The sequence below is a fragment of the Setaria italica genome, chromosome III (assembly GCF_000263155.2).
Source record: "Setaria italica strain Yugu1 chromosome III, Setaria_italica_v2.0, whole genome shotgun sequence".
Classification (NCBI taxonomy): Eukaryota; Viridiplantae; Streptophyta; class Magnoliopsida; order Poales; family Poaceae; genus Setaria; species Setaria italica.
Window position 1 is genome coordinate 14,290,186 of NC_028452.1, and position 14,114 is coordinate 14,304,299.

A 14,114-nucleotide genomic window follows, 5' to 3' on the forward strand; every position below is an offset into this window, starting at 1 on the left:
TCTTTAGGAGAAATAGGCCCAGTGCTTATTTCTTTGTGCTGATATGATAGAGTTCACTTCAGCAAATTGGGCCACTGTATAGTTGGGCAATGGAATCCTGAAAAAAAAAATGATGGCATCATTCCCTTCCCTCCTCTCTGTCGGTGGGTGACCACGAACGAGCTAGAGATCTACCGATTATTCAGTGCTCCGACCTCTGGGCCGGCGGCCGAAAGAGGAGCAGAACTCGTCGCGAATGATTGGGTGGCGAGACAGCCTTGAGGTTGAAGCCACACACACACACCGGAACCAGAACGAGCGTCGCATCCATCAGGGCAACAACACAGGCACAGGCGCCATGCCCAATCCGTCGGCGGCACGGGTTCTTTCTCGCCTCCGACGGCCATCATTGACGCTGCTGCTTTACAGCAAAGAAACGTGGCACCGGAGGCGATGGACGATGGGTGAAACGGCAGCTCAGAGGTGGAATGAATGCTCCGCCTGCACGCGGGATCCATGCATCCTCCCCTCCGATCGGCTCGATCAAAGGGTCATGAGCACGTAATCAGTCTGCTTAACGGCCTGATTTCTTGTCTGAAATTGCAAAACGCCAAAACCAATGGACGAGCTAGTAATCTGCCTGTGCCACCCTGCCATAGCCTATAGCTTGGAGCTTCCAGAACCCGTCGCCGTCAGGGTTGTTGGTGGCGACAGTGAGAGATCATGGAGGCATCTTGGCATGGTTGGAGATGAACCCTGCAGAGATTGAACTGGTCCATTACGAAATTGCTATGTTCCGAACTTGCAAAGGAAGCTCCAAAATTCGTGGTTCTCCATGCTATTTGGTCTCTGCACAGAGCTGTCAAGCTTAGCTAATGCACGCGGTAATATTAACTGCTGCCGAAAGTGTTTACGTACAACCACGAAATCTCGATCCTGAATTTCTTGCTTCCTCACGAGGCCAAATTTCTGAATTCTAATGCAACCCTGAAGTACAGATGGGCTGACGTGGCGTCTGCCACGCTGGATCACAGTTGGCGCCACGGCACCTGCGGCCTATAAATACTCTGCCCTCCCTCTCCCCATCGTCTGCATCTCGAACCCATTAAACAAAGAAAACGCCAGCGTCCTCGATCCTTCCTTTCCCTGCCTCCAGATCTCAGATCCGAAGAGCTCCAATGGCGGTCAAGGTCTACGTCGTGTAAGTATCCGCCGCACCACCCGCCTACTGCCCTAGCTTGTTTTTCTTTCCTTTACGAATAAAAAGCCGCCGATGCCTTCGAATCAAATTAGACCGCGCGGTGCTGAACTCAGTTGTTTTGGAATTAAATCGAAAGTCCCGTAATCAGAATTCGCAGGCCATTGCTGTGCCATTTCTTTTTCCTTCAAAATTGCTCTGCAACTTTCGATGATGCTTCAAGAAGGTTTAATTTCAGTTTCGATCACTCCGGTTGTGTCCAGGATCAATGAACTTGAGGCAGTTGGGAAAGGGTTTAGATAGGCTACTGAATAATTTGGTTTCTGGCTGTCAATGTCTCCATCACGGGGGTGGGTTAGGCCAATGGCCCCTCCGTGATGCCCTGATGGTGGGAACGTATCCTGCACTAGTTTAGTCATGGCCGTGGCCGGTTGGCTTTACTCGAAACCTTTTCTTGTCGTGGGAAATGCTGATAGATTTTCGCCCCGATGGAGTTATTGGCGATGCCGCGAGCGTTCTTGCAATGATTTCTAGTTTTATACTGGTGGCTCACATCATCACTGATAGTGAGACTCACGGCGATTTGATTAGGTTTCTATTATCATGAACGGCTGCTTTGACAGACATTTGATTTAGTCATGTATGACAGCTTCACCGACTCCCTGTTCCCCACCAGCTACCAAGTCTAATTGGTCATGACCAATTACAAATCCATCTTCTTATTTTTTTCAATGCTGGGAGCCGGAAACATTTAGCATTTAGCAATAGCGATGCATTTTTTTATTTTTATCATACTGCAAGAAGTTAGAGTACTCAACATTAAAAAGATGGAATCCACATGTTAACTGCTGTCAAGGTTAATCTATCAATACAAGATCATGTCCAATTTGTATCAGTCATTCAAGATGAAAATCCTAGCAAAATAAAACCTGGCTTAAAATTAGAAGGAATCATTAAATTTTACATTGTCTCCATCTAAAGGGAGTTTTAAGCGTGTCCTAAAATTGTTTTCTGTAGAGGAGCAAATTTTATCTGCTCATTGAGCTGAAACTACAGTTCAATTGCAAACTGACCTAAAATTACAATTAAAGCATATCCTAAGAACTGTTTTTGTTTTTTTCAGATTTAATAATCTAGCTTGTTACAATTTCTATTCCTTTCAATGATCAAAATTCATCGGTGCTTCTTACATATATTGTATGCCTATTAAACTTTTGATGCCGTTGTTTCTGTCTGTATATGCAAAACTTCTAGAAAGCCTTAATGATACATTACTTTTCTTTCGTGGGCAATTATGAAATCCACATATGCCCTTTTATGTTGATGTGGATTTTCCACTACAACAGTACAATCCCACTCTGTCTTCTGATGGGCATGCATGTTTGCTACCTCTTGTTGCTTCCCACTTGCAAATCAACGCATGGACCCTTTACTTGATTCACACTTTTTCATCTCTTCTTATTTGCATCCCAAACCCAAACAATTGCATTAACTAATATCCAAATATTAAGACCATGAAGTTCATTGGTCTTACTGAATACTTGAACTTGGCATACTTGACTGTTTAGTTTTTGGGTGCATGGATCCTGTTATTGGCACTTTGGCAGACAACAGTGTATCTGTCAGCCCACATCACATCTCTATAGTTGAAGTCACATGTATATGACAGCTTGAAAAGGTAAACAACCACTCTAATATCATTTAATATAAGTAAACAGTAATTCACTTAGATTTTTCTGCCCGAATGAGATTGTCCAACTACCGAAAAAGTGAGAGCGTCTAGAAACCTTTCAATAAAAGATGGGGAACACGTGTTTCTTTCTAGTACATCTTTACACCTAAATACCTAATTGACACTTGAAATATTTTTCAGTAATGTTATTGCGGAGCAGTAATTTACATAAAAAGAATACACCATTTGGAAGCTTGGGGCAAAAATTTGTATCCATAGGATACCATCTTTGCTGAAGTAACTATATCATATATTATGTGTTAAGTTATGGACTTACATGTAACCTCTTTTTTATCATGAACAAACATCCCCAATACAATTTGGCTTATGATACCCTCATTCCTTCGGTGTAAGCTTTACTCTGTTCTTCCTTCCTAAAGAGTTCCCTGAGTGTAAATTGTGCATATACCGAAAGTAAGAGTGATCGATATTCAATCATTTTAGTTATTGCACAGTCGTTCGCATCCATCGTAAAAGCAGTAAAAAACTGTACCCATTTTTTTCAATAGGTTTTACTCCATGTACGGGCATGTTTCCAAGCTAGCTGAGGAGATCAAGAAAGGCGCCGCCTCTGTCGAAGGTGTGGAGGTGAAGATATGGCAGGTCAGTCTCAACATCCATGTAGTGTCGTAAGTTGGCAACACTGCAATAATCTCTGGTTTGGATGCCTGTCGAAAGCTAGAGCTAATAACGTGTTTCTAGTGGGCATTCCAGCCTGCATGCTTGGCAATTGTCACTCTGCTTCTGACGAGCCATGTAAAACCCATGCCAATAGGTCTCTGAGACTCTGTCCGAGGAGGTGCTCGGCAAGATGGGCGCGCCCCCGAAGACGGACGCACCGATCATCACGCCGCAGGAGCTCGCGGAGGCCGACGGGATCCTCTTCGGGTTCCCCACGCGCTTCGGCATGATGGCCGCGCAGATGAAGGCCTTCTTCGACGCCACCGGCGGCCTGTGGCGGGAGCAGAGCCTGGCCGGCAAGCCCGCTGGCATCTTCTTCAGCACCGGCACCCAGGGCGGCGGGCAGGAGACCACGCCGTGAGTTGTCTTGCACACCTCGCGTCGCACAAGCTGATTGATCACGTCCAGAGAGTGATAGGGACAGCCGGTAATATGTATGTGCATGCTAACGTTTTCCCTTGGTCAGGCTGACGGCGGTGACGCAGCTGACGCACCACGGGATGGTGTTCGTGCCGGTGGGGTACACGTTCGGCGCCAAGATGTTCGGCATGGAGAGCGTGCAGGGCGGCAGCCCGTACGGCGCGGGCACGTTCGCCGGGGACGGCTCGCGGTGGCCGACGGAGGTGGAGCTGGAGCACGCCTTCCACCAAGGCAAGTACTTCGCCGGCATCGCCAAGAGGCTCAAGGGTGGATCCGCCTGAGCGCCATGGCCATGCCAGTGCTCGCGCGTACCTGCACCTACATATACACCTTGTGCAGCATCCATATATAGCTGTTCTTGTGGATCTCGTTCGCTACTCTACACTACGATGGCGTGTTATTCGGCCGGTATTGTTGTGGTTTGGATTGAACTGCTTGTGAATTTGGTACGCGGATTGTGCGTTTGTGCTTGATATACCACTGTGTGCTTCTATTTTCGTTTTTGACAGGATCACTGACTCCCTGTGCTCTAATATCACCCCCGCTTGCTTGGGCTAAGGAACAAAAGTCCTTGGTTTCGGCCTACTTACTACCCTTTTTGGGCGCAATCCGGTAGGCAGCCGAAGCTAGCGCGGCCCAAGTGTTCATATATATAGCGTGCGAGTGTCAAGCAGGCCGGCCCAAGAAAAAAGACACCTAAAAATTGGATTTCCTTTAATATTCTTCCGGTAGATACATAATTAAACATTATAGCCCGGTTGTAGCCTAATAACTGGCCCACAACGATCCAACTAACTATTTCAACATTTACATGAACTATCTCAGCATTTATTCTTGGGGCTCGCTCCTTCCTATCTACATTATTCTTTCTTTTTTTTACGCAGCTGGCAAACGCCAAAACAATATTGGTGAATGCAAAAAAAAAATGGTGCGTGTAAAAATTGTTGAGTAATAATATTGATGAGTGTAAAAAAGTTTTTTAAAAAAGTTGGTAACATCAAGAAATGTTGGTAACAATTAAACCATCCCTTTTAAGAAAATATTGATAAATGTCAACAAATATTGATGGATGTTAAAAAAATATTGTACATAAGTTTAATATGGGTTTAAAGATAAGTTACTTGTCTACCTTCCGGAAACCATATAGGAATCCCATAAAAGATCACCCTAAGATTTTTTCCCCAAAATATTTTGGCGTAAAGAACCCTACAATCCCCCCCCCCGGATTTAACCCCTTAAGGGTATATGGCATATGTATGCATACTTGTTTCTATTATTAGGTAGTATAGCCCGATGATAGATAACAACTTTAACCTCAATCGTGAGTTGTTTCTATTCTTTGTATTATCACTAGTTTTATACTCATGCATTGTTACAGGCAACAAATTATTTCACAAAAATCATTTGTTATAACTAATATGTTTTTGTTAATAAAGACAACAGAGTACTAACTAATATAGTCTACTAATCGTTGAATGATGTGGTGCAACCGTCCGACTTAAATTGGCTTAAGTGCGCCTAATCGCTGTCGAAACAATAATTATACGAAACACACTTAAAACAGTTTAAATTCGGTAGTTTGTCGAGTGTCCCTAGGACGCCTCGAATCATCCACAACTTGAATCGTAGCCATACATCAGGATCGCTTCCACGAAGGGAAAGCATCAACAAATATTACATTTTTACATATATACTGGAGGTGTGAATTATTACAAACCATATATTGAAACAATCTTAAAGTGTAAGTTAGACCATTCTAAAAGTTTCGAACATCAAACAAGTCCGAGGGGTAAAGTGATTATACAACTAGGTTTCACTCTAGGGTATTACGAGACCCATAAATACCCTAGTTCTTCGGGCCTTCCTCTTTAGTTGGCCCCTGCTGTGCATCTGAAAACAATAACAAGGGATCCCCTGACTACAAAGGTACTCGGCAAGAGTGACCCGACTAACCAGTATAGGTAGATTGAAAATAATGTTTCAAGGAATATGATAGTAGTGTACTAGCTGACTCACATTTTTCGGAAAGCTTACTACTTGTGGAACCTTAGTTTTGTTATTTTATTCAATATTAGTTCTTTACCTAACCAGTCTAGGTGAATAAAATATTTTTATCAATCAAGTGGAACTAAACATCATACATCAATATTAATTCAAGGAAAATACTATATTCAACTTGATTACTCTATGATGCTTAAATGATGATCAAGTGCATTTATAACCGAGAATTGCGGCGATGTGGACTGATTTACATCCTGCAGGAGATACCCAATCACCAGCCATGCATAACTGATCGGGTTGCGCATAACAACCTTTCGATTAGCCGTACCCAAAGATTTGAATTATAATTACCCGAACCCAAGGACGCACCCCCACATGGGACCCCACGTCTGGTCTGATCTCCATGTGAGTTTCAGGCTATGCCCCTGCCTTTCTGCCGCACGCCAAGCACGGGTAAGAATATTTCCAATCAGAGAACCAACTAACCTACCGGGCTTGCTGGTTCCCAATGGCAGTAAGAAACCAGGTGAAAATCACTCGTCAGCGGTTAAAATAACGAACGGGCCTTAAACAGATTAAATTCAGTGGACAGATCCAAAGCTATTTTTTTCTTGATCAACATGTATGATAATATTAACCTTAGGTGATTGAGTAACAAAAGTTACTTCAAGGGAGAATCTAAGCATTTCTAAGCATAGGATGGTTACTAATTATTTGAACAGGTGGCAAAGATGTCCTACAAACAAGGTTGTTTTATGCATAAGAGTAGGTTTTAATCAACTCCTAGGAAATAACCAATAATTTGGACCATGAATAATAATTTCAGAAATTAGATAGGTATGGATGCACCGGGGCTTGCCTTGGTTCACAAAAAAAATAGTTTCTTCTGAAGATCCTTCAACACAAGGAATCAATTCAACAACCTCCTCAATTTCTTGAGGTTCTTCTGAGAAATCCAAGAAATCCACTTCCGAGGCTTCTCGTTCTACGATATGATGCATGCCAAAGTTAGATATGTAAAGTTTTTGGAAATAAAGACTATACAACTTATCTTCATGATAAAGTTGCAAGCCAACACTAATCTACCAATAAAAGATTAACCCACAATTTAATTTCTTTAACTAACCTAACTTAAGCCTTTTCTTTTATTGAAAAGCATTATAATTAATTTCTAATCTGAAAAACTTAATTCCTATGGATTTATAAGTATTTATGAATAATAAAATATTATTCATAATTTTATACATTTCATAAAGATTAAGTGTTTATTTAAATAACTTAATTAAAGGCACTAAATAAATACTTAAATTTTTATTACCTTATCCTAGGGTTTAAGAATTTTTAATGCATAAATAAAATAAAATACACCTAATAAAATTGGTTTCACTTGATTTGGACAATTCTACAAATTATAATGAATTAAATATGAAAACAGAATCTAAATCTAATTTCTAAAACTATAAATCAACATTATCCCGAAAACCCCTTCTGGAACCTTTCTTACTCACCCCCACCCTAACCCACTCCAACTGACACACGAGCCCGGTCAACAGACCGCTTTCCCAGCCTTGACCGTGGGTCTGTCGCGGGTAACCGTGACGGTTCGTCCCCGGCAAGGCCTCCGGCGATGGGAATACCATGACTCGACTCGCGTTAACCTAGCGCACCTACTGATGGTGCTCTAGTGGTGGTTGGGTGAACAACGGTGGCGAGCAGCGGAAGACAACAGCAGAGCGGGCGGAGCGGGCGGCGCTAGGCCTACCAACAGCACGAAGCTCGATGGCGGCGACCTGATGACCACAAGCGGCTCTGAAGGCTTCAGTAGGACCTAAGCTACGCGGCGCGCTCCCGGACCAAGGCTCACCATAGCCGGAGCAAGGAGCTCCATGACGGCGGCCCTGGTCAAGGCTTGCGCACGGTGGCGCAGGAGCCTCGGCCAACCTGGCCAGGCTCCAAGCCAACAAGCGGCACCCACATGACCTACGGCTCACGCTAGACACGAGAGGACCTTAAAATGGCACTGACAACCATGGCGAGGTACGGCTCCACGGCGGCAGCTTACCCAGAACAGAGTGGCGGCAGGCACTGAAGAAGATGACGGTGTAAACAAGCTATGGTGGATGGGGATGGACGACGACTCGTGAGACGGATTCAGGAACTCAAGGTGGTGGTTCTGGCGGAAGGGAATGGCCGGCGGTGGTGGGATTGCGCAGAGCGCACCTGCGACCGAGCACGGTGAAAAATAGAGCATGCGGTGAAATGGATAACTCCGGCCAACGGGAGTGGTAAATATATCAATTTTTCATTGCCCTTCTGACGGACACGTCCTGCCTGCTGGCTTGGTTCGCATCGCACGGCTGTGCTGGCGCGTGGCATGGCAGCACCGCTCTGCTCTCCCCCCTTTTCTCCCCATTTCCGCCCAAAAGTCCAACTAATCTTGCGTCCGATTTCCAATTCAAGCTCCACGATTCCCGTTAAGCAAAATTGTAGAGGATCCTTAGTACTTCATCCTATAGATTCATAGTTTTGGCTCTGGATCACTCTATCTCACGAATTTGAGCTCCAAAAATCAGCTAGGGTTCGATCTTGTCAAAGTTCAATTGAAAGCCTCATTCAGTTTCATCAGAGAACCTCTAGACAGCAACGATGCTTCAACTTTGAGCTCAAATTCAAATATTCAAACTGAGTTTTGCTTGTCCAATGATTACTGGAACTTGTTAACCACATGTTAGAGATTCCATTTTGCTTGTTATGATCCAACTTTTCCATATAGAATCTTCCAAAATCTCGAGCCAAAGTTGGCCACATTTCACTGTCTTTAAAGCTGAATCGGCTATGGCCATTCAGTTTCGTCAGTCAAGTCGAGACATTGAAATCTTCAAACTTTGGGCTTCAATAAAAATTTGAATTCTCTCTTTTCTTTACCAACAACCTGCCCAAGATGTTCACTGCACATCAATGTTCACTTAGGGTCCAAAACCTTTCAAAGTGTATATGAAAAATGCTCCAGAAATTAATTTCAAAGTTGTATGATTGACACTGTTTTCAGACTTGCATTTTCAGACAGTGATTAGTAATTTCCAGTCAACCTCTTTGACTCTGAATTTGAGATGCCTATGACTTGAATTTGACTTCAAACTTGATGCCTTTGAATTCTAATCACCTTCAAATCTTGATTCCACATTTTTGTCAAATTTTTCCAAATTAAAATCTTGAATTTGAATTTTTTGGTCAAAATTTGACTTTGGCCCATAATACCTCCTTTTAATCCAAATTTCACCATTAACACCTTAATGACCATTCTTAGGCTTTTAAGAACCCTGGTTGTTACAAATGAGTAGTGATTGTTATTAACACAAGCAGTCGCATTAAGACATCCTAACATCCCTTCTCTTTGATCACATATTGTTTTGAGGTTTATTGGTCTGTTTGAAGAGCTAAACTAGCATCAAAGGGCGGAACTTACTATATAGCTTGTGCAAGTTAGGATTGTACAAAACGCACAGTCCATATAGCTCACAAATTCACTGCAGCAAAATTTTTACTATTCTAACTTCTCCACATGTTGTTCTCATTATTCTAAGCACACATAGCCCAAGCCCATCTGCAGCAGAATGGTCACATATGCATGTTTTCCAACATTTTTTTAGATTTTAGTTGTTTCTTCATTTGTAATGCATTGTCTTGTGTGCGCGAAGTTGAAAACAAAGATTTGAACCTAACGATTTAAAATAATTGATTAGACAAAAGTTCGAGTGTGAGAGGCGAGCAGACGCTCCTAGGAGAGATTGTAAAACACGCGTTGCAGATGATGGTTTGGATTTAGCTGTGTACTAGTGTTGGTGGAGGACAACGTGGCCGGAGAATCCGCATTGAAGGTGCGTTTCCTTGTGTGTGTGTGTGGTGTGCAAAAATACTGGATGGAACTGATCAAATCAACCAAATTTTAGGCCAAAAGAAGCTGAACAAAAATATGAGACTAAAATGCCACGCGCAAAATCACATAAAATTAATTTCATTTCGTAATCTTTCTAAGCAACAGTAAGTCTAGAGAATAGTAATTGTATCAAGTCCTAAATCTGATTGTAAAATGAAGTTCTGAAACAAAAATAGAGTTGGATATTGTTGTTTCACCATCTTACAGCTAAGCCCTAGTAAGATTAACTCCAACTAGCAAGCTAGCACTAACTTTAGGGCTAAGAGAGACTACTAGTACTAACTACGTAAAAAAATATCTTGAAAGCATGGGCTAGAAGAACAACAGAAAAATAGAGATTGAAAAGAGAGCACCAACCACAAAACACACTTTGCGCCGTCTACTATTACCACTAGACACTTTGTGCTTCATCCAGAAAAGCTTGCACCAAGAACCTGAGTTTTTCATGCAGGTGATGCTCCAGCTCCAAATCCTTCACCATTACAGGTTGCTCCTGGTGGTGCAGAAACACATAGTTCTGAAAAGAACATCAGTTAATTGAGGAATCTGTTTGCCAAAAAGTTTCTGAGAAAGACTAGCCAGATAGCGCAAACTTGTTATCCATAGAACCAATAGCTAACAGGAACATCCGTATAAAAGAGAACAATAGGTGAGGGGAAGGATCTTTCGTCTATAGATCTATGGGCTCACCAGAAGGTTTGGACAGTTCTACATATGGGACTGTACACCGAGACGTGTCAGATATGGAGACTACAATACAGGACGGCGTGGTCTACGTGGAGGACAAGAACTAGTCGAGGATTAGGAAACTACTCGTAGCAGTTAGAGTAGGACTCTCTAGTCAAATCTGACTAGTATTCTTGGAAATAATCGACTTGTAACCCTGCCCTCCAGCAATATAAGGCGAGGCAGGGATCCACTCCAAACTAGTTCAATCAATACAATCCAACCAACGCGACATAAGCGGCCCAAACTTGTCTAAATCGTGTGTTCGAGTTCACCTTCGAGTTCCTGATCTCGGCGAGCCCCACGCATAAAACACTACCTCGGGTACCCCCTCGGTAGGTTGCCGGGTCTAAACACCGACAGCTGGTGCGCAAGGTAGGGGATCTCACTGAAGATTCACTAGCAAACTTGATGGCTCAAGACATCACAAAACCCACCATTGCTTTCAAAGCGGGCGCGACATTGATCTTTGACTCCTGGGTTTGCGTCGCAGATGGTGCTGGAAACTTCCACCGCCACATCACGTCGGTCCCAGAGGAGAAGCAGTACAACATCAACCTTCATCGCCAAGCTTTGGAGGATTTCGTTGAAAAATTCAACAAAATTTTTGACCTCTTCCGAGGCTCCAGGGACGAGTTTGAGTACAACTCGACTTCTCCCACCATTCGGACTGATTCCCACGAGTTGGCACTTCAGCCATCGTGCGAATCGGTCTACGATACAAGTCGATTCCCTATCAGACTCCGAAACTCGGGTACTACCTACCAAGCTACCCTGTCCAGATCGCAATCCAACTCGGATTTGATTGAGGACCTCGATTACTACTCGGATCTGGATGAGGAGACTCCATTATCAGGTCCACAACAGGGTCTGATCATCACATCTACTCTACAATGCAGATTCATCTACTGGCCCTACATGAAGCCACCTGCTCTCACCAAGGATGACGAGTCACGCCTTGTCTCCTACCTTGACACTCTCCCATACTAGGAGGGAACTCCTCTGTCGCCCATCTACGAAGAAGACAACCCTACAAAGATCATTACATCAAGTTCGGGTAGTTTCTCTCCGGAGCGGGAACTCCTCGCCATTGTTGCTACACAAGAAGGCGATGGTGAAGAACCAGAAATAAATCCATGATGCGAACGTCATCAAGATGATGTCTCGCAGGATGAGCTCACCGCTAACATAGAAGGAGAGGAAATTGAAGCTCAAAGGAATCAACGACGAGCAAGAAACGCTGCAAGGGAAGAACATCGTCGTCGCCTTGCATCCGACCTACCCATTATGAACTTGGATCCCGCGTTTGAAGCAGTTCAATAGCGTCAACACCATACCCCTCTCACCACCATCGCATCCATTGATCTGATTACTAGGGCAGTGCCACAAGACAAGTACACCAGGCAACTAGCCCGGCTCGCGGAGCACGCATATGAGCAGCTTGATCAACAAAGCCCAATCCACTCAGTTCGACACTCTTCATCCCAGCATGGCAGGCAGCCATAGGCGAGTCAAAATGAGGGTACGAGAAACGAGCATCCCAAAATTGAGGGTGATAGGCCAAGCCAAAACAGGGTAGAGGGTAGTTGGGCGGAATCTCAGGAGGCCGTGGCCACCGTGGGCACCACCTTGAGCCCGAACCCCTAGTACGTGACCTTTGTCAGAAAATCAACAATATCCGCGACGCCCGTAACATCATTGAAGGGCACCGCCGCGAGCGTGATCAAGAAGTCGAGTACCTAGGAGAGGATTCTGACGGGTTCCTCACTTTCTCAAAATGAGTACGGAAGACGGTTCTACCCGACAAGTTTAAACCTCTGGGTACCACCAAGTACAACGGCAAGCAGGATCCAATCCAATGGCTGCGGTGCTACTCGTTGTCGGTTCAAGCGGCGGGAGGAAACGACGACACCAAAGTCATCTACTTCCCCATCTGCATGGAGGCAGGGCCACTCAGATGGCTCGAGTCCCTAGAAAGGAACTCCATCGACACATGGAGTCATCTCAAGGTGACGTTCACAAACAACTTCGCAGGGGCAGTGCAGCGTCCTGGCAGGATTGACTTGTGTCAAGTCAAATAGCAACAAGATGAGACCCTGCGCAGCTATCTAAGCCGTTTCTTTGACAAGAAGGCCACTATCATGGACATCACAAAACAGGATGTCATAGATTGCTTCCAGAACGGTCTCTATGACTGCCGGATTTTTCAAGATTTTGGCAGGAGACGACCGGAGGATATCAAGTCTCTCAAGAACATGATACAAGCCTAGGCAGATGAAGAAGGAAAAGAGATTGAGAGGTTTGAGTCTAGTCGTAACAGAGGCCAGAACAACAATAATAAAACTAACGGCCAATCCAACGACAAGAACCGCAATGATCGACCCAATAATGACAACCAAGGCAACTACTCGGGTGGTCAAAATTGCAAGAAAAAGCCATATAATAATGTTGCGGCGATGTCCCAGACTTCCAAGAAAGGTGATAGAAATCAAGAAAGGACTCCGTTCAAGGAGCTCCTAGAAAAGTAGTGCATGTGGCACCCACACTCTAAGCACTCTGCGATGGACTGCTATAGCCTGCGCAGAGTCATGAAAGATCTGCCGGAACCTTATTGAGCCAAGGACAAGGGCAAGGCCGAAGAAGACAAAGACGATGGCCACAATGGCAAATTCCAGAACCCGTCCAACACTGTCAACGTCATCTTCGGTGGCACACCAGGTACTGCTACCAGGCAGTCCCAGAAACTAGCCCTCCGAGAGATTATGTCCATTGAACCTGCAACGCCTACATTCCTCAAGTGGTCCGAGGTGCTAATCACCTTTTTGAGGAACAATCAATGGACTAGTTTCTCCGACCCAGGACGCTATCCTCTCATCCTAGACCCAGTAGTCGCTGGCTCTCGACTCACCAAGGTCCTCATCAATGGCGACAGTGGTCTCAACGTACTCTTCGCCAAGACTATGAGGAAGATGGACCTAGATGTTACGTGCTCACCCCGATGAACTCTCCATTCTATGGGATTGTCCCAAGCAACGCGGTTGTACCCCTTAGTCAGATGGTTTTGCCAGTTACCTTCGAGACCAAAGAACACTACTGGACAGAGTATATTCGGTTTGAGGTAGCATATTTCGAAACTTCATATCACGCTATCGTCGGAAGACCTGCACTAGCCAAGTTCATGGTCATCCCGCATTACGTGTACCTAGTGCTCAAAATACTGGGACCCAAGGGAGTACTCTCCCTAGGCGGAGACTTGAAACGATCATATGACTGCGACACAGAAATCGTGGTGATAGCAGCAACTACTCAAGTGCTAATTCGATGATGCAAGTCTTTGCCACCTCCAAGAAATTGTCCTCGGCAGAACTCGAGATTACAGAGAAGATGTTGGGGGCGACCAAGGTCAAGCCGGCAAGTGAAGTTGATATTAAATCCATTAA

At 44.4% G+C, this 14,114-nt stretch overlaps 1 protein-coding gene across 1 annotated transcript; it reads left to right on the forward strand.

Moving 5' to 3' along the window:
* Window positions 1–1,031: 1,031 nt before the first annotated feature.
* LOC101786155 (NAD(P)H dehydrogenase (quinone) FQR1) lies at window positions 1,032–4,518 on the forward strand. Its single transcript, XM_004961541.4, has 4 exons — window positions 1,032–1,180; window positions 3,419–3,512; window positions 3,685–3,947; window positions 4,057–4,518. Exons 1-4 carry the CDS (start codon window positions 1,158–1,160, stop codon window positions 4,289–4,291), a joined length of 615 nt encoding a protein of 204 aa, XP_004961598.1. The 5' UTR covers window positions 1,032–1,157; the 3' UTR covers window positions 4,292–4,518.
* Window positions 4,519–14,114: the final 9,596 nt, after the last annotated feature.